The following is a 23,549-nucleotide window of genomic DNA, read 5'->3' on the forward strand; positions in this document are numbered from 1 at the left end:
TAATAATAATAATATATATATATATATTGTCATATATTAAACAAATACATTTATTAATTTGTTCTTTTTTTTTTTTTTTTTTTTTTTTTTTTTGAATTAAAAATATCCTATCACTTTGACATTTGCTCCGTTGTCACCATACGTTACCCTATATATAAATAAAAAGCATATAATAAAGTTTAAAAGACAATAAAAATATATATATGTATATATATTTTTTAAATATTTTATTAATATTATTTTAATATTTACTTCTTTATGGTAAACAGGACGATGTCATATAATGAAAAAAATTGCCCTTCTCTTTTAAATCGATTCTATAAAGAATGAAACATATACACAATATTAATATTTTATAACATGAAAAAAAAAAAAAAAATATATACATATATGCACATATACATATAATACACATAATACATATAATACATATAATACATTTTATTCTTATTATTACATTTCTTGAATCATAGTGAAAATCTTTAAACATGTCCTCCATAAAAATTGCCTCAACTATTCCAAAGATATCTAAATGTATTTTTAAAGGTTCTATTTTATTAATTTTTGCCTCTGAAAAAAAAAAAAAAAAAAAAAAAAGAAAAATTGTTTCATTTTTAAATAATTTGATATTTTTATTTATACAAAATATATATTACACATATGTAAATAATATATATATATATATATTTATTATTTTATTTATTTTTACTTATTTCATAGTTTTCCTTTAAAACAAGGATTAAAAGTTTAAAACTTATTTTTACAAACATAATTGATGGGTCATTATTCATAACTCTAGATTCTTTTTCTTTTAATTTAATTTTGTTGAAGCACAAACAAAATCCTTCGACATCATGATTGGCTCTACGATATTATAAGAAAAAATAAAATAAAATAAAATAAAATAAAATAAAAATAATAATATATTAATAAATAAATATATAGACATATAAAAACTTACTTTAACATAAAATTTGATAAATACACACTTATTCCATCATCAATTTTGTTCAAATATTTTGGCTGTAATTGTGCCACACAACTAGAAAAAATAAATATATAAATAAATATAAATATATATATATATATATATATATATATATATATATATATATTATATATATGTGCGCATATTTTTCCTTTGTGTAAGAAAAAAAAAAAAAATGTGTGTTGTGTCAATAAATTATATCTTTTCAATTATATATATTACCTTATTCTTAATATGCTGAATGTTTTTTTATTAATAATTAAATCTGAATTTTCTTTAATTGACTCGAGTGTTCTTTTAATGTATTTAAATCTTGTCATATGCATCAAGTGCTCATATTCTTAAAAAAATAAAATAAAAAATAAAAAATAAAAAAAATACAGAAAAGTATAAATATATAATGACATTCATATTATATGTATATATGTGCACATAAAAATACGTGCAACATCTAATTACAACATGAACAACGTTTTATGTATCTCATTTTTTGTTCATCTATATTTTATATTTCATATTTCATATTTTATATTTTATATTTTCTTTCTTTATATAATTTACCTTCATTAAATTTATTTATAAATTTTTCTAATTGACTTGTTCGTAAATTTTTGGATTTTTTTACGAACCATGGATTCTGAGCCATATTACATAAAAAAAAAAAAAAAAAAAAAAAAAAAAAAAGAGATAATAAGAAATGCTTCTTTTTTTTTTTTTTTTTTAAAGGCTCTCCTATATAAAATATGTATTATATATATATATAATTAATGAATTATACCCATGGTTTTTTTAATTACATTATTTCAATAATGATACTAAAAAAAAAAAATAAATAAATAAATAAAATAATAAAATGATAAAATAAATAAAAATAAATAAATTATATAAGAAAAGATAAAATGAAATTATATGTAGGTTTATATATCATTCTATATATTAATTAAAACAATAAATTATTTGATATGAAATATATATATATCATATATATATGTATGTGATAATTATATTCCGAATATGTTATAAAAAATTTATATTTTATATATATAATATATATATGTGACTATGTTCTATATTTGATGTAATATATATTATATATATATATAATATATATTATATATGTATATATAATATTATATTTATTAATATATTTCATACCCACCTATACAATTACAATATTATATATATATATAATTTTTAATATATATATATATATAATTATATTTTTTCTTTTTTAAATTACATATTATATATAATATAATACATTGTTATTATATTATTTTTATTTTTGCCCTTTTTGTATTTACAGTATATATTTGTTCATATAATTTATATATTTATATATCTTTAATAAATTATTATATATATGTTATACATTTTTTATTGTTTTATTGTTTTATTTAAAAGTTGATAATAATAAGTAGTAAATATAAACCATATAAACCAAATACACCAGGACAGCATTTTATATATTTTATTTGGAAAATGAAAAAAAAAAAAAAAAAAAAAAAAAAAAATGAAATAAGAACAGATTTTTACAAGTAGTTACATGTAAATATAAGAATATATTTGTAAAAAAAAATATATTTTTTTAAAAAGGTATATAATTATACCTTTTGATTCATCCACATATATATATATATATATATATTTATATATATATGTATTTTTTTTTTTTTATTTTTTTAATTGAATATTAATATGAAGGGTAAGGATAGTAATATTTTTTGTTGGATTTTATTAATTTCCTTTCTATATTTAAAAAATGTAATATTATGTAAACAGAATATTCTTAAGTTGTCATATCAAATAAATTCCTTCAATTGTGATGACAAAAAAAAAGAGTGGAATAATATAGGATCCTTTATTTTAAACAGCAGCGAAATATATGATATATCAAATTCATATGTTGAAGAAAAAAGAAAATTTCTTGAAAAAATGAAAAATGTATCATTACAATTTGATTATGTTTTATTTCAATTATGTTATAATGAAAATAAATGTTTAGAAACATATGTGAATAAAGAAAAAATAAAAAATATAAATAATTTTGTATTCTTATTAGGTTTAGATAATAATTATATACCTTTTGTATTAAATTATAAAATGATATCTGATCATAATTATCAAGATGAAGACAATCAAAATATAAATAAATATAATAATGAAAAAATATTTTCAAATCTTTTTATTATTAAATTTCCAACACTATCAATACCAATAAATATAAATAATATAACAACAGAAGATATTCATATGAAACCAAAAACACAACAAAATGAAAAAATTAATGATCAGAATAAACCAAAATCATTCTTACGTAAATATTGGTTTGTTATACTTATATTTTTCTTATCCTTTTCATTTTCAAAACATTTGACAGAAAATGAAGCACAGCCACCTGCCAACACATCAAGATGATACACATAGGATATAAAATATGAACGATAAAATATGAAATATAAAGGATAAAATATGAAAGATAAAATATAAAATATGAAATATAAAGAATAAAATATGAAATATAAAAGGATTATTATGTATGAGTAATTATTATTATTATTTTTTTTTTTATATAGAACTAAAAAAATTTCAACAAAATTAAAGGAATAAAAATATATATATATATATATATATATTTATATATATACATATTCATATATTTGAATAATGTCTATATATTTTTTTTTTTTTTTTTGAATATATATTTATTCACTTTTATTTTATTTTATTTTATTTTATTTTATTTTATTTTATTTTATTATTTTTTATTTTTTTTTTTTTTTTTTTTGTGTGTGTCTATAATATGAGGATCTCATAATATTTTTAGTTATACAAGACATAAGAGGATATTAAATAGATAATAAAAATAAAATATATATTTTTTATGTTCTTATAAAGAATTATATGAAGATAGTAAAATATACTTAATGCTTATTTTATAATAAGACATTTAATAGTAGGTATAAGTAATTTGAAATTTTCCTCTCCTTTATTTAAGGATATACAAAATAACTTTTTTTTCGTCATTTTTTTATATTATATATATATATATATATAGAAGAAAACATATTATATATAACAAAATATATAGCCCATACATTGTAACCCTTTTTAAAAGCTTTTCTTCTACACTTATTTTTCTTTTTTTTTTTTTTTTTTTTTTTTTTTTTTTTTTTTTTTTTTAATAATATGTTTCTAAACTACCACATCTAACATTGTGCAAATATATATATTTTTTTTTTAATATGAACAAGAAAAGAATAATTTTTTATTTTTTGTCCTTTTTTATTTTTCTTGTGTCTGTTTTATACTATGATAATATTAAGAGTGTGTTAAATACAAGAACAAAAAAAAAGAAGAAAAAAAAAATTTGTAAAACCAATTTTTTGGGTTCTGAAGAAATAATATCATCAGTGAGGGATGGTAATGAGAGAGATAAGGAGAATTATTTGTTTACAATTGAAAGATTGATAAAAGAGAGAAAATATATATGTATAAATAAATATAAAAGAAATAATAAATTAAAATGGGTTTATAAAATTACATATGATAAGACAAAAAATATATGTGATGATTATAATATTTTGTATAATTGTATAAAAGAAATGATTTATGATAGAAATAAAAAAAATCGTTTTGAATATTTGTGGTTGAATTTTTTTTATATAAATAAATATATATTTAATTTATACTATTATATGTTTGATAATACAATAAAGATAAAAAAGAAAATCCATTGGCTTAAAGAAAAAATTAACATTATAAGTAGTAATAATAATAATATTATTACAAGTAGTGGTAATATATTTTGTGTTCATAAATTATTTTTCTTTAATAATGATCTAGAGTACGAGGAAGAGAAAAAGAAACAAAATGATATAATAAAAATGAATATAAAATTACATAATAATACAAGAAAATTATCTGTAAGTGAAGAAAATGTGGAATTAAAACCATATGTAAAACAAGGAGAAAGGAATGAAACGGTTGTAAATTTATATGAATATTTTACAGGTGGTGTAAAGAGATCAAATGATAATAACGAGATTGTTATAACATCAACTGAACAATTTCATCGTATTGTTATAATATGTTTTAAACCAACAGTTAAACATTCTCATATAATAGCTAGTCCACATGATGCTTTAAATCATATAGTAGAAGAGAATGATAAAATAAAATTATCAGAAGAAATATATGCTATTCCATTTTATCCAGTATATGGTAATTTAGGTTTAAAAAATGTAATAACAACAGGAATTGTTGAATTTATGATTCCATATTTTTCTAGAACCCAAATGAATTTTACAGTTACCTGTGCAAATGGTGAAATAGATAATTTATATAAATTTGAAGATTTAATAAAAATAAGAATACGTATTCCTCGAAATACTAAAAAGATATTAGGAATAAGTACAAATGAAAAAGACAAAACAGTATTTGAAAGGATTGTAGATAATACATCAGATGAATATCGATTTAAAAGTTATAATAATAAAATAGTAGGAATAAAATTAGAAAATTCGATTTTAGATCCTCCTGGATGTTTTAAAACTGTTTATGAAGATAATAAAATAATACAACTAGAAGTATTCTTACAATATGTAAAATGCATAAATCTAGATAGAGATAATTATAAAATACGTTTTTTTTTTCTTCCTGAAGATTTTGGAGATGAAGAAATAGAATTTAGTTGTAAATTTACATATAAAAAAAAAACTAGAAAAATAATATTTGGACTAGGAGAAACAAATGTAGATAAAGATATATTTTATTTAGAAGATGAACATGTGAAATTAAATATTGATGAAGATGTAAGTGGAGATAAAGAATTTTATAGTCATCTGAATTATAATGGTATACCATATAATATATGTAATTTTGAATATAAATCTGAATATGATTCACAAGTATGTGAAAGAACTATACATGAATTTACTTTATTTATTTATAATTGTAATAATGTTGTAGGCACACAAATACAATCAACTGAACCTATAACAACTATTAAATATTTAAATGCTACTTATCCAATTAATAAATTTAGTGATATCACATTATTAAGTAAAGATATAGATATAGAAGGATTAGAAGAACAATTTCGTAATTCTAAATTTTTTTTAACTTCATATATAAATCATGGTCCATTTCCATTAATAATAGAATGTGTTATATCTAATTCTAATAATGATCATCAAAATGTATATATTCTTTTACATCTAAGAACAAGTATAAAGAATAGAACTGTATCCTTTTGCGATTTTGAAAAAGTAAATGGATATAATTATTTAAATAATTATATTGATGGAGATATATGTAATATAAATATTACATCTAATTCAGTTTTTGGTTTTAAATGTCCATCGAATAGTATAAAAGAACCTAAAAATTGTTTTTCACAAGTATATATAGATAAAAAAGTATATAAATTAAATGATAAATTATCAAATAAATTAATATTATATTCTATGAAACAAGAAGATCTAGCAATAGCTGGTTTTAATAATTATATATCAAATTCTTTCTCATTTGAATGTTATTGTGTAGATAAAAATCAAACATATTCTTCTTATCAAAGTACATCAGGACAAGATATATTAAATCATATTGTAAAAAGAATACATGTTAATTATAAAAATTATGATGAATTATATGATTATAATATACATGATAAAATTATTCATGAACCTATAATAATAAAACAAAATACATCTATAACATATATATGTGATTTTGTAAATAAACAACAAGTATTACAACCTTTAAATAATAAAACCAAAAATTATATATGTACTATATGGTATCCAACACCTTTAAATTATATAGCATTAGCATGTCCAAATAATTTAAGAGATGAAAAAAATGATCAAACAATTTCTGAGGTATATAATTCTTTACAAAAAGATATATTAAAACCAACTGGAAAACAACAAGAAATTGATGAAAAAAAAAAAAAACTAAATATTTTATTTAGTAAAAGAAATATATATTCTGATTTATATCACTTACCAAAAGATGCACCTAAACGTACTATTAATAAAAATGGATTAAATATTATAAATATAGATGAAATCATACCAGGAATATTAATAAAAGACATAATTAATTTTAATCTTGAAGATACAATAAAACCTGATGTATTATTAACATCTAAGAGTTCCTTACACAAAAGATATAATACATACAAATCATATAATTTATCTACAATAAATAACTCATCACATATGTTAGAGAAACCATCTATTATATATTATACACCTTTTTCATCCACATCTTATGATAGATCTACAAGAGCAATGTCTCCATTAACAAAATCTGAAGTTGAAGAGACACAAGTTGATATGAATATGTATAAACAATATTTAAGAAAACGAAATAGTATAGAAAATGGATTTTTTATATTTCAATTACCTCCATATTTAAAAAAAAATCAGACGATAGAATTTGCATGCATTAATGATAGTAGTATAAAAAATAAAAATGTTGGAAACAACGGTATTATGACTATACATTTAAAATCTTTTGGAAATCCAATAGATGGTTGTTATTTTTATAAAAATAATGCAAAATATAATTATTTAAAAAAGAGTATAAAAATTGATGATCCAAAAAAAGAAGAATGTAATATAAAAAGTGATGGAGAAATTGAATTTGTAGGTATTATGTGTCCATATGAAAATAATTTATATTTAACACCTTCAAAATGTTTTATGAATACATATGATAATATGGATTCATTAGTTGATATATTAGATATTAATAAAAACTTTGAATATTATTCAAATGATAAAGGTATATCTTATTTAAAAATTCCTCAAGAATTTTTTAAACATGTACATTTATTTTGTTATTGTAATACTGATAAAGATAGTGAAATAAATAATGTTCTTAAGAAAAAAGAAAATAAAATAAGTTTAGAATTAAATTATTCAAATAAAGGTTTTGATATTATAAAAACTATTGATTACCAATTTGAATCTGATATACTTATAGGATATTCTTATCATTTTAAAAGAATAACACCTATATATAGAAAAAAACATATATGTGATTTTACTACAGAAGATAATTCATTAGAACCAGAAAGTTATGATAAAATAATATATTCATGTTATTTATCATTAGAAGATAATTTAAATTTTGTTGAAGTAAAGTGTCCAAAAAATAAAAAGATTTCTAATTCAGAATGGTTATTTAAATATGGTACATTTGATAAATCATCTGAATTAATTGAAGATGATGAAAATATAAAAAAATATGAACATATGAAATATATGCCAGAAGATAAAGATGAAATAATATATTTATTTAAAAAACAAAAACTAGAAGATATATTACCAGGAGTTATTATATTTGATAAAAATAGATATTTTTATGAAAAAGGAAATTTTTCTTTTGTTACTCCTTTAATTGTAAAAGAAGATATTACTATTAAATTATTATGTGATAACTCAGAAACAATAATTGAAAATAAAATAGGAAAGAAAGGTATTATTCTTATTAAAATACCACAACATATTACAGACAAGAAATTTTATGGTTGTGATTTTTCAGGTGATTTAAATAAAAAAAAAACATCATTTTATTATTCATCTATTTATGATTTAAAAACACAGAATCAATATTGTGAAATCAAATTAAAAGAAAATATTATTATAAGTTTAAATTGTCCTAATGGTAATATTAATCCAAATAATTGTTTTAATAATGTTTTTTTAAAAACTAATATGAATGAACAAATAACTGAAGGAATACAAAATATATTTGATCAAGTTAAAGTTATTAATACAAAATCACATGTTTTATTAAATAGTTCGTCAACATTTTTAATTATATCTAAAATTACAAAAAAAGAATTAAATTTTTTTTGTACATGTCATCATCATGAAACCAAAAATATTGGAACTATTCATATAAAAAATGAAGATATTATTAATTTTTCTAAGGCATATAAAGAATCAAGTATATTACAATATATAGATGTTACACCATATTATTTAAAAGATACTTATATATGTGATTTCACACATAATCATTATGATATATCATTTGATACATCTGTTAATATACAAAATATATTAGAAAGATATTTAAAAGTCTTATCAGATTTTTATAATACACATGAAGAATTTACATACTTTAGTATTCATTTAAAACTAAGAAAAGAAATTATGAAAAACAAATATATAGATTATTTAAAAAAAATAATTAATGAATATAAACAAAAAGAAACTTCTGAAAAAATTAAAAAATTAACACTCTCAGCAAATGATAATATAAATACTATATTAGTATATAGATGTAATATAGATCTAGGTTCATTTGATAAATTTAAAATTAAATGCCCATCAAAAATTACTGAAGATACAGATAATCACCAATTATTTCAAAATTTAATATATAGTTCTAATTTAGGATTAAATGAAACAGATATGTTAAATGGATTAAATAAATTATTATATGGTTCTGTTTTAATAAATAAAAAAGAAAAAAATGTTTCCTTCTTTGAAAAAGGAGAATTAGAATTAATTATTTCTCCTTATGCTGATTCATCTAAAAATATAATTTTCTCATGTGAAAATGTTCCTAGAAATTTATCAAAAGGAATTATAGGTTCTGCATCTATTTTTATTAAAAAAAATGATAATAAAATTTTAGGTTGTGATTTTATAGACACAACAACAGTTGATTCAACACATATGGAATCAACTACTTCATATTATGGATCACATACATCATCTTCTTTATCATCATCTCATGATGTATTACATGATGTTAATGAATCTAATGATTTACATAGGATGAACCATATAAACACCAAAAAAAATTCGTTCGAATTCGAAATAGAATTAGTGGAAGGAAAAAATACATATTGTAATATCGAAGCTATAGAAAATGATATTATTGGTTTTAGTTGCCCATACAATTTTCTTACAACTCCAAGTGATTGTTTTGAATCTGTACAGATTGAAGGAGTTGATAAAGAATTAGAAACACATAAATTAGAGAAATTATTAAAAGGAGTGAAAATATTAAATAATGATATATATAAATATAATTTCACACCTTCATATATTATTTTGCCAAAAAAAATTAAAAAATCACTAAAAATTTTTTGTAGATGTAATTCTGTAAAATTAATAAAGACAGGAATTATTCAAATTAATATAATTGGAGATGATCTAAATAATTGGTTTAAAAAAGAAATTACACATAATATATTTGCATATCAAAAAATGAATTATTTTTATGATTTTTCTGAAGGACCAATAAATATAAGTTCTGAAAATGTGCTTGGAATATCTACAATGTCTCTTATGTCTTCAAAAAAAAAGGAAAAGAACAAACAGGTGATACATAAAAGAGGTTATAAGGAAATAAAGAAGGGTGGTAAAAATGAAAATTATAATGACGATAAAAATGAAAATTATAATGACGATAAAAATGAAAATTATAATGACGATAAAAATGAAAATTATAATGACGATAAAAATGAAAATTATAATGACAATAAAAATGAAAATTATAATGACAATAAAAATGAAAATTATAATGACCATATGTCTGTTATTACTTTATCGTCAACTGGTGAGGATGATGAAGATTCATTGGATGAAGGTGACGAAGAATATGATGAAGGAGATTCTGTGGATGATGTAGATGATGAAGGTGATGACGACTTTGATGATGAAGACAATAATATTCTGAACCCACTTCGAACTAAACAAGTATATGACATAACCGTTGCTGCTTCTGAATTTAGTAAAGTCCAAGTTGTATGCCCTTTAAGAAATTCTTCTCAGTTTAGACAATCAAAAATTAGTCCTGAGAATTTTTTTGAGTATGTATATGTATTAGAAGATAATAATGATAAGAAAAGAAAGAGAAGTAAAGAACAAAATGAAAAATTAGTGAGAGCAATACTTGAAGGAAAAAAGGATTTAGTTGATGGACCTTTTACAAATATAGATGATAGATATAATAAGAAAAGTTCAAAAAATGCAACAGTAGAATATGATGATATGGGTAATAAAATATTTATATCTATAAAATCTGAAAAACCTAAAGCTGTTATAGGAGATATTATATCATCTAATAGTTCACCTATACATATATCAAATAATATTATAAATAGCTCATCTCAAAGTAATATTCATAATGAAAATATAAGTTCAGATAATATGACATCAGAATATGAACAATATAATAGTTATTTAAAAGATATATTAGTTATAAAAAATATTAATGAAGTAATATCTTATGCAAATATAAAAATAGAAATAAATGAACAAACATATTCAAGTTCATTACATATACCACCTCTAATATTAAAAGATGCAGAATTTTTAATTTCATGTGATAATTCATTAACATTAAATGAAAGTACAAGAGGAAAAACAGCAACTGTTAAAATAAAAGTTAAATCCAATTTTTTAAAAATTTTTGGATGTGATTTTGTAGGAGATTTTTCAACTCATTTCTTAATTAGTAATAAATGGAATGATATACCAAAAAATTTTATATGTAAAATTAATATACAAGATGATATGTTAATAGGTTTAGCTTGTCCAAGTTTCACAAATTTACATCCACCAGATTGTTTTGAAAATGTTATGGTAAAACAAAATGTTTATAAAAAAAATATTCTCATGGAAACAAAAAATATATTCTTCTATAAACAAAATGATAAACCTATCTTATCATTTATACATGTCAAAAAAATATTAGTTGAAACATTTTTATGTAAATGTTATCAAGCTACTAATACAGATTATAAAGAAGTTACTATGCAAATTTTTTATGAACCTTATGTCATGGGGACACCTAAATATACACTAGAAAAATCTATCATACAATATAAATATGCCGATTTAAAACCACCACTACACATATAAATAAATAAATAAATAAATAAATATAAATATATATATATATATATATATATGTGAATAATTTATTATAATGGACTAAGTATATAACCAAATCAAATTAAATTAAAAAAAAAAAAAAAAAAAAAAAAAAAAAAAAAAAAAAAAGGAATGTATTATAAAACATATAAATAATATAACACATGGACTATTATATATATATATATCTATTGTGTTGTCACAGATGGATATATAACATACATATTTATATATATATGTATTTTTTTTTTTTTTTTTTTTTTTTTTTTTTTTTTTTTTTTGACATATCTTTATTAATTAAATATTTTTCTTTTTATTTTATTCTATGTTACATATATCTTTTTTTCTTTTTCAATAAATAAGGGAATTTAAAAAAAAAAAAAAAAATACACATAAAATATATTTATGATTATTTAGCAAGTGTATAAATATTACTTCACATGATATTATTTTTTTTTTAAGGTAATAAAGAATACATTTTATTAAGAGTATGTAAAAGGATGGTCCTTAATAACACTATCATCTATACATACATAAAAATATATATATATATATATATATATATATGTATGTATTAAGCTATATACACACATATGTATATAATATATATAATATAAATATTCTATAATAACATTTTCATATGTATATATTACGGTGTCTATATAAAAAGGATTATTAAAATTTTATCTAGTGCCTAACCATTTACTAGCAAACAAAGGAAAAAAAAAAAAAAAAAAAAAAAAAAAAAAAAAACATATTGTCTTATATTACGCACTTATATATAATATATTATTACATAATATTATTCTTGTATATTTTTAATCATTTTAATTATTCTATTTATTCTTATTATTATTTGCTTATTTATGTTTTATATAATTTCTTATTCTTTTCTTTTTTTTCCCCTTATTTTATTTTGTAAACATTATATAACTTATAAAAATTAAATCCAAAATATTGTCTATATATATGCGTGAATATATATATATAATATATATATATATATACACGCAAATATTTATTATAGTATAGGTACATATAAAAACATATGTGTGTAGAATAAAAAAAAAAAAGTATACTTATATTATAGTATGTATATATATATATATAAATCTTGATATTTTTATATTTTTCATACTGATCATTATATATATATATATATCATATGATATATTATATATATTATATACATATATATATATTTTTATTTTTATTTCTTTTCACACGTGATATTTCATATTTTTTATTTATAATATATTTAAATTTGCTCATCTACAATAAATAAAAAAAAATAAAAAAAATAAAAATAAAAGTTATATCTTTTACGTTACAAAAAAATATATATATTAACACATAATAATATAAAATATATATATATATACACAATATATAAAATATAACATTATATATATCACTTTTATGGTATAGACATACAGTATTTTTATATATGTTCATTTAATTTCTTTTATATTTACATGCAATACTCTATAGATATATTATGTAAATATTTTTATAGAGAATATAAAAATGTATATATAAAGAAACAGACGTTACATAAAATATTCTACAATATAAAATAAGAAATAAATAAATAAATATATATATACACATATATATTTATATATATGTATGTATAAACACTGTAATATAGAAAAATAGTCATGATATTATTATGAGCAAATTTTTTCATGTTCAAAAAAATAAATAAATAAATAAACACAATATGATAGTATATTTCTTTTAATAATATAAAAAAAATGTAATTACTTTTTCTTTTCACAAAAAAAAAAAAAAAAAAAAAAAAAAAACATAAGAAATATTTATTCAAAATTAAGTATATAAATATATATCACACCACATACACACACACACATATATATATATATAATATATATATTATATTTTTTTTTATTTTTTATTTTTTTCTTCTACCATTCGTATATTCCTATTGATCGTATATTTTTCTTTTCTTTTAATAAATGAAGAAACTTCTAACGCTGAAGAATCTATTCCTCATCATTCTGGTATTCATATTAACCGAGAAAAAAGACGTCCGTTGTAATATCATAAAGGAGAATAATATTAAGAATGATGAAGACAAGAGATTCCACTTATTTTATTATTCCCACAACTTTTTTAAGACACTCGAAACAAAACAAAAAAAGAAGAAGAAGAAGAAGCAATTATTTAAAAATGTTGGAATTAGTAATTTATCTAAAGAAATAAGTATAAGAAAGGAAACATATGTGACAACAAAACATAGAACATGTCCCTTTGATAAAGAAGAAAGTTCATTTGAAATGGGATCAAGAAATATTACATGTTATGATCCTATCATATGGAAGAAAGAAAGGAAATATATGAATAAGACTGTTATAAAAAAGAATGTAATCAATGATCAATTTGTATATAGTGATATAGATAAAGAATATAAAAATGATATAAAAAATGTTGAAGAGAAAATTGATAGAGATATATACGAAAAAAAAGATTATGAAAATAATGATAATCTTGTAGTAGGGTATGATGATAATTTTTTACTATCTTTTTTAAAAAAATGTTTGATGAAAATATTTTCCTCACCAAAAAAAAAAAAAACTGTAGTACAAAAAAAACATAAATCTAATTTTTTTATAAACAGTTCTTTGAAATATATATATATGTATCTCACCCCCTCTGATAGTTTTAATTTAGTACGTAGAAAAAGAAATTTGGATGAGGAAGATATGTCTTCCAATGATAATTTTGTAATAGATGAGGAGGAAGAAGAGGAAGAAGAGGAAGAAGAAGAGGAGGAAGAAGATGAAGAAGAAGAATATGAAGAAGAATATGAAGAAGAATATGACGATTATGTTTATGAACAAAGTGTGGATGAAACCGAAGAACCATTACAACAATTACAAGAAGAACAACAAAAAGAAGTAGCTGTTGAAGATTCAGAAGAAAGTTCTAATGATGTGGATGAAGATTATGTAGAAGGAGAAGATGAAGATATGATAAGAGTTGATGGATATTATGAAGATCAATTCAGAGATACTTATGATAGTAAAATAAAAGATGAAGGAGAAGATGATGCAGTAGATGAATATTTAGATGAATATTCAGATGTACATTCAGATGAATATTCAGATGTACATTCAGATGTACATTCAGATGTATATGAGAAAGAAAGAGAAAACCAAGGTGAAACATATTCAGTCGATGATGATGATGAAGGTGAAGAAAGTTTTACCTATGAAAAAAGCGATATTAGTAAAACCGATTTGTTTAAGTTTATAGAAGATAGTGAAGGAGATGATATATATAAAGTTGATAGTTCTAACGTTTTATTAGAAGATGGTACTAGAGTCAGTAAAGTTTCTAGAAAAAGTGCTGATGTAGAAGGAAGAGAAGAAGAAGAAGAAGAAGAAAGAGAAGAAAGAGAAGGAGAAGAAGGAGAAGAAGAAAGTGTTATAAAAATTATAACAAATGTATTACAAAATAATGTATTACCAAGTGATGGTGCTGACGAGTTCGATAAAATCGATTTGTCTTTTGAAACAACAGAAAGTGGAGATACTAGCGTATCAGAAGATTCATTTGATAAATATGCATCTAATAATACAAATAAAGAATATGTGTGTGATTTTACTGATCAATTAAAACCAACAGAAAGTACTCCTAAAGTAAAAAAATGTGAACTAAAAGTAAATGAGCCATTAATAAAAGTAAAAATTATATGCCCATTAAAAGGATCTGTAGAAAAAATATATGATAATATAGAATATGTTCCTAAAAAAAGTCCATATGTTGTATTAACAAAAGAAGAAACTAAATTGAAAGAACATGTTCTATCTAAACTTATTTATGGTTTAATAATATCTCCAACAGTGAATGAAAAAGAAAATAATTTTAAAGAAGGTGTTATTGAATTTACATTGCCACCTATGGTTAATAAACCAACCGTATTTTATTTTATATGTGATAATTCTAAAACAGAAGATGAGAACAAAAAAGGAAATAGAGGAATTGTAGAAGTTTCTATACAACCATATGGTAATAAAATTAATGGTTGTGCTTTCTTAGATGATGATGAAGAAGAAGAAAAATATGGTGATCAAGGTGAAGTTGATGAAAATAATGATAAAATAAAATTGAAAAAATTCTTTACACAGAATATTTATAAAAAAAATAATATCTATCCATGTTATATGAAATTATATAGTGGAGATATAGGTGGTATCATGTTTCCAAAAAATATAAAATCATCAACTTGTTTTGAAGAAATGATACCTTATAATAAAGAAATAAAATGGAATAAAGAAAAAAAAACTTTAACTAATTTAATAAATAATTCTGTTGTATATAATAAAGATATGAATGCAAAATATTATAATGTTCAATATGTTCATATCCCTACAAGTTATAAAGACACATTAAATTTATTTTGTAGTATTATATTAAAAGAAGATGAAAGTAATTTAAATTTAAATTCAAATTCTTATTTAGTATATGTAAGTATTAATGAAGAATTCAATTTTTCACTTTTAGATTTTTATGAATCATTTGTTCCTATCAAAAAAACAATACAAGCAGCTCAAAGAAATCTTAATAATAAAGAACATGATTATACATGTGATTTCACAGATAAATTAGATAAACCAGTTCCTCCTCTTATTGAAGGAAAGAAATTATTTATATGTAGAAAATATTTAAAAGAATTTGATACTTTTACTTTAAAATGTAATGTAAATAAAACAAATTATCCAAATATAGAAATCTTTCCAAAAAATTTAAAAGATAAAAAAGAAGTATTAAAATTAGATCTTGATATTCAATATCAAATGTTTAGTAAATTTTTTAAATTCAATACACAGAATTCAAAATATTTAAATTTATATCCATCTTATCTTATGTTTCCATTTAATCATATAGGAAAAAAAGAATTAAAAAATAATCCTATATATAAAAGTCATAAAGATATTAAATATTTTGAACAATCCTCTTTATTATCTCCACTTTCTTCATCAGATAGCTTAGGCAAATTATTAAATTTTATAGATACACAAGAAACGGTTTCTCTTACAGAAAAAATTAGATATTTAAATATAACTATTAATGAATTAGAATCTGATAATAATACTTTTTCTTTAACATTACAAGTACCACCATATATAGATATTAAAGAACCATTTTATTTTATGTTTGGCTGTAATAATAATAAAGGTGATGGAAATATCGGAGTAGTAGAATTATTAATATCTAAACATGAAGAAATCATTAAAGGATGTAATTTTCATGATACTAAATTAGATTATTTCAATAATAATGTATCTAGTTCTAAAGATGAATGTACTCTACATGCATATGAAAATGATATAATAGGATTTAATTGCTCAGAAACTAATAATGCTTCTGATGAAGAAGAAGATGGAGTTGACGTATCACTACAACCTGAAAATTGTTTTAATAAAGTATATAAAGGACTTGAAATCATTGATATCAATACATTATTAAATAATGCACAAGTATATAAAATAAATAATAAAAAAACACCTGTATTTTTAAAAATACCACCATATAATTTATTAGAAGATACTAAATTAAGTTGTAAATGTACTATTGAAGGTGTTGTTAAAAATATAAATGTTATTCTAACAAAAACTGATACAGTATTATTAAAAAGAGAAATACAAAATGAATATATATTAGATGATAAAATATATACATGTGAACATGAAAATTTTATTAATCCAAGAGTTAATAGAATATTTGATGAAAATGTAGAACATACATGTAATGTAAAAATAGAAAAATTCTTTAATTATATTCAGATATTATGTCCAGCTAAAGATCTAGGTATTTATAAAGATATACAAATGTATTATGATATTATTAAACCTACAAGGGTACCACAATTTAAAAAATTTAATAATGAAGAACTACATAAATTAATTCCTAACTCTGAAATGTTACATAAAACAAAAGAAATGTTAATTTTATATAATGAAGAAAAAGTAGATCTATTACATTTCTATGTATTTTTTCCAATATATATAAAAGATAATTATGAATTCAATATTGTATGCGATAATTCCAAAACAACATGGAATAATCAAATAGGAGGAAAAGTTATTTATCATATAACTGTTTCAAAAAGAGAACAAAAAGTTAAAGGATGCTCATTTAATGATGAACATACAAATATGTTTATTGATAATAAATCTAATGTTAAAAATTGTGTTATTGATGCTAATCCTAAAGATATTATAGGTTTTGTTTGTCCATCAGGTACTCTAAAAATAACAAGTTGTTTTAAAGATGCTGTTGTTAATACAAATTTAACTAATATCAATCGTATACTCTATTTAAAAAATAATTTAGCTAATTTTACATATAAACATTATTTTAATTATATGGAAGTACCAGCTTTAATGGATTATGATATTTCTTTTAAATGTATTTGTGTAGATTTAAAAAAAAAAAAATATAATATTAAATCACCATTAGGACCTAAAGTATTAAATGCTATTTATAAAAAATTAAATATAAGATATGATAAATATGTTACTGGTACTCTTCAAAATAAATATCTTATGACATATATGGATCTTCATTTATCTAATAAACGGAATTATATAAAGGAATTATTTAATGATTTAGATAAAAAAAAACCAGCTGATACAGATGCAAACCCAGAAACTATTATCGAATCTTTAACTATCAATGAATCTAATGAATCGACACCATTTCCAACAGGTGATGTAGATGCAGAACATTTATTATTAGAAGGTTATGATGTATGGGAAAATTTATATGATGAAACATTAGAAGATGTTATATATAAAGATATCGAATCTTTAGAATTAAAAGATATTGAACAATATGTCTTACAAGTTAATTTAAAAGCTCCAAAATTAATGATGTCTTCTCAAATTAATAATAATAGACATGTATGTGATTTCTCAATGAAAAATCTAATCGTACCTGATTCATTAAAAAAAAAAAAAGAAGAAGGTGGAAATAATCCAATAAATATTCATTGTTATGCCTTATTAAAACCTTTAGATACATTATATGTTAAATGTCCTACATCTAAAGATAATTATGAAGCTGCAAAGGTAAATATATCTGAAAGTGATAATGAATATGAGTTACAAGTTATTTCATTGATAGAAAAAAGATTACAAAATTTTGAGCTATTAGATTCTAAAAGAAATGGAAATGGTCATGCTATACTACCCAATGGTGTTGTTGATCCAACGAGTGTTTTAGATAGTAGTACATTTGAAAAATATTTTAAGAATATAAAAATAAAACCAGATAAATTTTTTGAAAAGGTTATAAAAGAAGTAGATGATACTGAAGAAGAAAAAGATTTAGAAAGTATATTACGTGGTGTAATAGTTAGTCCTATGAAAGTTTTAAAAAAAAAGGATCCTTTTACTTCCTATGCAGCTTTAGTAGTACCTCCAGTTGTTTCAAAAGATTTACATTTAAAAGTTGAATGTAATAATACTGAATATAAAGATGAAAATCAGAATATATTAGGATATAATGGAATAGTACATATAGACATATCAACTAGTGATGAAAAGATTAAAGGATGTGATTTTTCTACAGATAATAGTTCTATATTAACAACAAGTATAGAATTAGTAAATGGTGAAACAAAAGATTGTGAAATAAATATAAATAATAATGAATTTTTTGGAATAATATGTGATAATGATACAAATTTAGATCCAGAAAAATGTTTTAATGAAATATATGATAAAGATAAAAGTAATGTAAAAAAATTTCATGAATTAATACCTAATATAGATATATTTTCATTACCTAATTCTAATAAGAAAAAAGTAGCATATGCTAAGATACCGTTAGATTATATTAATAAGTTATCATTTTCTTGTTCATGTAAATCATCACATAATAATACAATTGGAAATATGAAAGTAATATTAAATAAAGATGAAAAAGAAGAAGATGAATTTAAAACAAGTTTAAGTATTAAACATAATAATGTAAATTTATGTAACTTTTTTGATAATGCTGAATTAACATTTGATAATAATAAAATAATTTTATGTAAAATAGATGCAGAATTATTTTCAGAAGTAATTATACAATTACCATTATTTGGAAATAATAAAATATTAGAAGGAGTTCAAAATGAAGAATATAAGAAATTTTCATTAAAACCTTTATTACCAATTAATGAAGATGATAATGATATTAAAGTAATAGGGAAAGAAAAAACTGAAGTGTCTATCAATTTAGCTTTAAAAGGTGTTTATGGTAATCGAACATTTAAGTTTGAAAAAGATGGAAAGAAAGGTGAAGGAATTAGTTTTTTTATACCTCCAACTAAAGTAGATACAGATTTAAAATTTATAATTAATGAAACTATAGATAATTCAAATATTAAACAAAGAGGATTAATATATATATTTGTAAGAAAAAATGTAAAAGAAAATGCATTTAAATTATGTGATTTTACAACAGGTTCAACATCATTAATGGAATTAAATAGTCAAATGAAAGAAAAAAAATGTAATGTCAAAATAAAAAAAGGAGATATTTTTGGTATTAAATGTCCTAAAGGATTTGCTATATTTCCTCAAGCATGTTTTAGTAATGTATTATTAGAATATTATAAAAGTGATAATACTGATAGTGAAGATATTAATTATTATATTCATAAAGATAAAAAATATAATTTAAAACCTAAATATGTTATTGAATTAATGGATGAAAATTTTAGAGAATTACAAAATATTCAACAATATACTGGTATATCAAATATTACAGATATGTTACATTTTACAAATTATAATCTAGGAAATCTACCATTAAATTATAAAAATAATTATTCTACAGCATATGCTAAAGTACCAGATACTTTTAATTCTATTATTAACTTTTCTTGTAATTGTTATAATCCAGAAAAACATGTTTATGGAACCATGCAAGTTGAATCAGATAATCGTAATTTTGATAATATTAAAAAAAATGAAAATATCAAAAAAAATGTTCTTTTACCAACTATAGAAAAATTTCCTCTACTATTAGATGATGAACAACGAGAAAAATTAAAATTAAAATTAAAAGATACAAATGATATGTTAAATACAAATAATATTAATCATACAAATGATATTAATAATATATATATGTTATATAATTCCAATGAACATATTTGTGATTATCAAAAAAATGAATCACTCATTTCAAATATATCTAGTGATACCCAAAAAATACAAAAAAGTACATGCAAAATTAATGCAAAGGCTTTAGATGTTGTTACTATTAAATGTCCTCATACCAAAAATTTTACTCCTAAAGATTTATTAGATAATTCAGCATTACATTCTAATGATAAAAAAATTGTTATCACATTTGATAAAAAAAATTTTGTTACTTATATAGATCCTACAAAAAAAACATTTTCTTTGAAAGATATATATATACAAAGTTTTTATGGTGTTACACTTGATCATCTTAATAAAATAAAAAAACTGCAACAAGAATGGGATGATGAACATTTATTTTATCCTCCTTATAATGTATTACATAATGTTGTAGTTAATAATCATATAGTCAAATTATCATCTGCATTAGAAGGGGTTTTATTTATTAAATCTAAAGTGACAGGAGATGAAACAAGTACCAAAAAAAATACTACATTACCAACTGATGGAGTATCAAGTATTTTAATACCACCATATGTAAAAGAAGATATAACATTTCATATTTTTTGTGGAAAATCTACAACCAAAAAACCAAACAAAAATAATACATCTTTGGCACTTATACATATACATATAGCATCAAATAGAAATATTATTCATGGTTGTGATTTTATATATTTAGAAAAAAATACAACTGTAGGTAGTACTCTTAATAATACATCTCCTATATTTACATATAATAAAAATACAGAAAATAATTTAATATGTGATATATCTTTAGTTCCACAAAATATTATAGGTATTAATTGTCCTAATAAAAAAATGAATCCATCAACATGTTTTGATGAAGTTTATTATATTAAAGAAGAAGATGTACCACCAAAAAGTATAACAGCAGATAAATATAATACATTTACTAAAGATAAAATAACAAATATTTTAAAAAATGCAATCTCTATTACAAATCCAGATGAAAAGGATAATACATATTCTTATTTAATATTACCAGAAAAATTTGAAGAAGAACTGATTGATAGTAAAAAAGTTTTAGCTTGTACATGTGATAATAAATATATAATACATATGAAAATAGAAAAAAATACAATAGAAAAAATCAAAAATGATGAAAAAAAAACTATTGGAAAAGATATATGTAAATATGATGTAACAACAAAAGTTGCAACTTGTGATATTATAGATGTAATAGATTCATCATCAATAAAAGAACATCATACTGTAAATTATTCAGTTACATTATCTAGATGGGATAAACTTATTATTAAATATCCAACAAATGAAAAAACTCATTTTGAAAAATTATTTGTTAATCCTTCGAATTTAAAAGATAAAGTTTTATATAACTATACTAATCCAATAAATATAGAACATATATTACCAGGATCTATTACAACAGATTTATATGACACCAGAACAAAACTTAAACAATATATATTAAGAATTCCACCATATGTTCATAAAGATATACATTTCTCATTACAATTTAATAATACTTTAAGTTCTACTAAACAAAATCAAAATGTTATTTATGGAAATGTTGCTAATATTTTTATTCATATCAATCAAGGATATAAAGAAATTCATGGATGTGATTTTACAGGCAAATATTCTCATTTATTTACTTATTCAAAAAAACCATTACCTAATGATAATGATACTTGTAATATTACTATTACAAATAATACATTCTCAGGTTTTGCATGCTTAAGTCATTTCGAATTAAAACCAGATAACTGCTTTTCATCTGTCTATGATAATAATGAAGCTAATAAAGTTAAAAAACTATTCGACCTATCTACAAATGTTGAATTAGATCATATCAAACAAAACATATCAGGATTTACTCTTTCTTATATTATTTTTAAAAAAGAATCAAACAAACTAAAATTCTCATGCACATGCTCATCTCATTATTCAAATTATACTATAAGAATCACATTTGATCCTAATTATATAACTCCAGAACCGCAATCAAGAGCCATCATTAAATATGTAGATCTAAAAGATAAAAATTTTGGAAAATACTTAAGAAAGAATTAAATCATAAAAAATAAAATAATAAAAAAAATAAATAATTAAAAGGATTATATATATATATATATATATATATATATGTATGTATGTATAAAATAAAGACATAAATATATAAACGATAAACATCAATTTGCTCATAAATCAGTATCTATGCTTTTTTCAATACATACAATTGTTTTTATATTTTACAATTTAGTGTACTTTTAATGACAGCAATGTTATAATAATATATATAAATGAAAAAAAAAATATATATATATATATATCATGAATTAAATTATAAGCTCATTTTTTTTATTATTTTATTTTATATTATTTTTTTATTTTATTTTTTATTTTTTTTTTTATTTTTTTTTTTATTTTTTTTTTTTTATTTTTTTTTTTTTTGGGGGGGGGCAATAGGGAAAGAAATATCTTCGAGTCCTTCCACAT

General features: G+C 20.2%; 4 protein-coding genes across 4 annotated transcripts; 3 read left to right on the top strand and 1 right to left on the bottom strand.

Moving 5' to 3' along the window:
• Positions 1–248: 248 nt before the first annotated feature.
• Positions 249–1,634, bottom strand: PADL01_0207400 (conserved Plasmodium protein, unknown function; the record flags this gene model as incomplete). Its single annotated transcript, XM_028681703.1, has 6 exons — positions 249–317; positions 458–570; positions 710–864; positions 962–1,042; positions 1,211–1,328; positions 1,550–1,634. 6 exons carry the CDS (start codon positions 1,632–1,634, stop codon positions 249–251), a joined length of 621 nt encoding a protein of 206 aa, XP_028536318.1.
• A 1,052-nt stretch (positions 1,635–2,686) lies between these two features.
• On the top strand, positions 2,687–3,406 carry PADL01_0207500 (conserved Plasmodium protein, unknown function; the record flags this gene model as incomplete). The annotated part of the gene is made up of 1 exon (XM_028681714.1): positions 2,687–3,406. One exon carries the CDS (start codon positions 2,687–2,689, stop codon positions 3,404–3,406), a length of 720 nt encoding a protein of 239 aa, XP_028536319.1.
• Positions 3,407–4,233: 827 nt separating this feature from the next.
• Positions 4,234–11,883, top strand: PADL01_0207600 (6-cysteine protein; the record flags this gene model as incomplete). The annotated part of the gene is made up of 1 exon (XM_028681725.1): positions 4,234–11,883. The coding sequence occupies one exon, from the start codon at positions 4,234–4,236 to the stop codon at positions 11,881–11,883; it is 7,650 nt and encodes a 2,549-aa protein (XP_028536320.1).
• Positions 11,884–13,874: 1,991 nt separating this feature from the next.
• On the top strand, positions 13,875–23,123 carry PADL01_0207700 (transmission-blocking target antigen s230; the record flags this gene model as incomplete). The annotated part of the gene is made up of 1 exon (XM_028681736.1): positions 13,875–23,123. The coding sequence occupies one exon, from the start codon at positions 13,875–13,877 to the stop codon at positions 23,121–23,123; it is 9,249 nt and encodes a 3,082-aa protein (XP_028536321.1).
• Between the last annotated feature and the right edge of the window lie 426 nt (positions 23,124–23,549).

Source organism: Plasmodium sp. gorilla clade G2 (genome assembly GCF_900097015.1).
Source record: "Plasmodium sp. gorilla clade G2 genome assembly, chromosome: 2".
Taxonomy (NCBI): Eukaryota; Apicomplexa; class Aconoidasida; order Haemosporida; family Plasmodiidae; genus Plasmodium; species Plasmodium adleri (nom. inval.).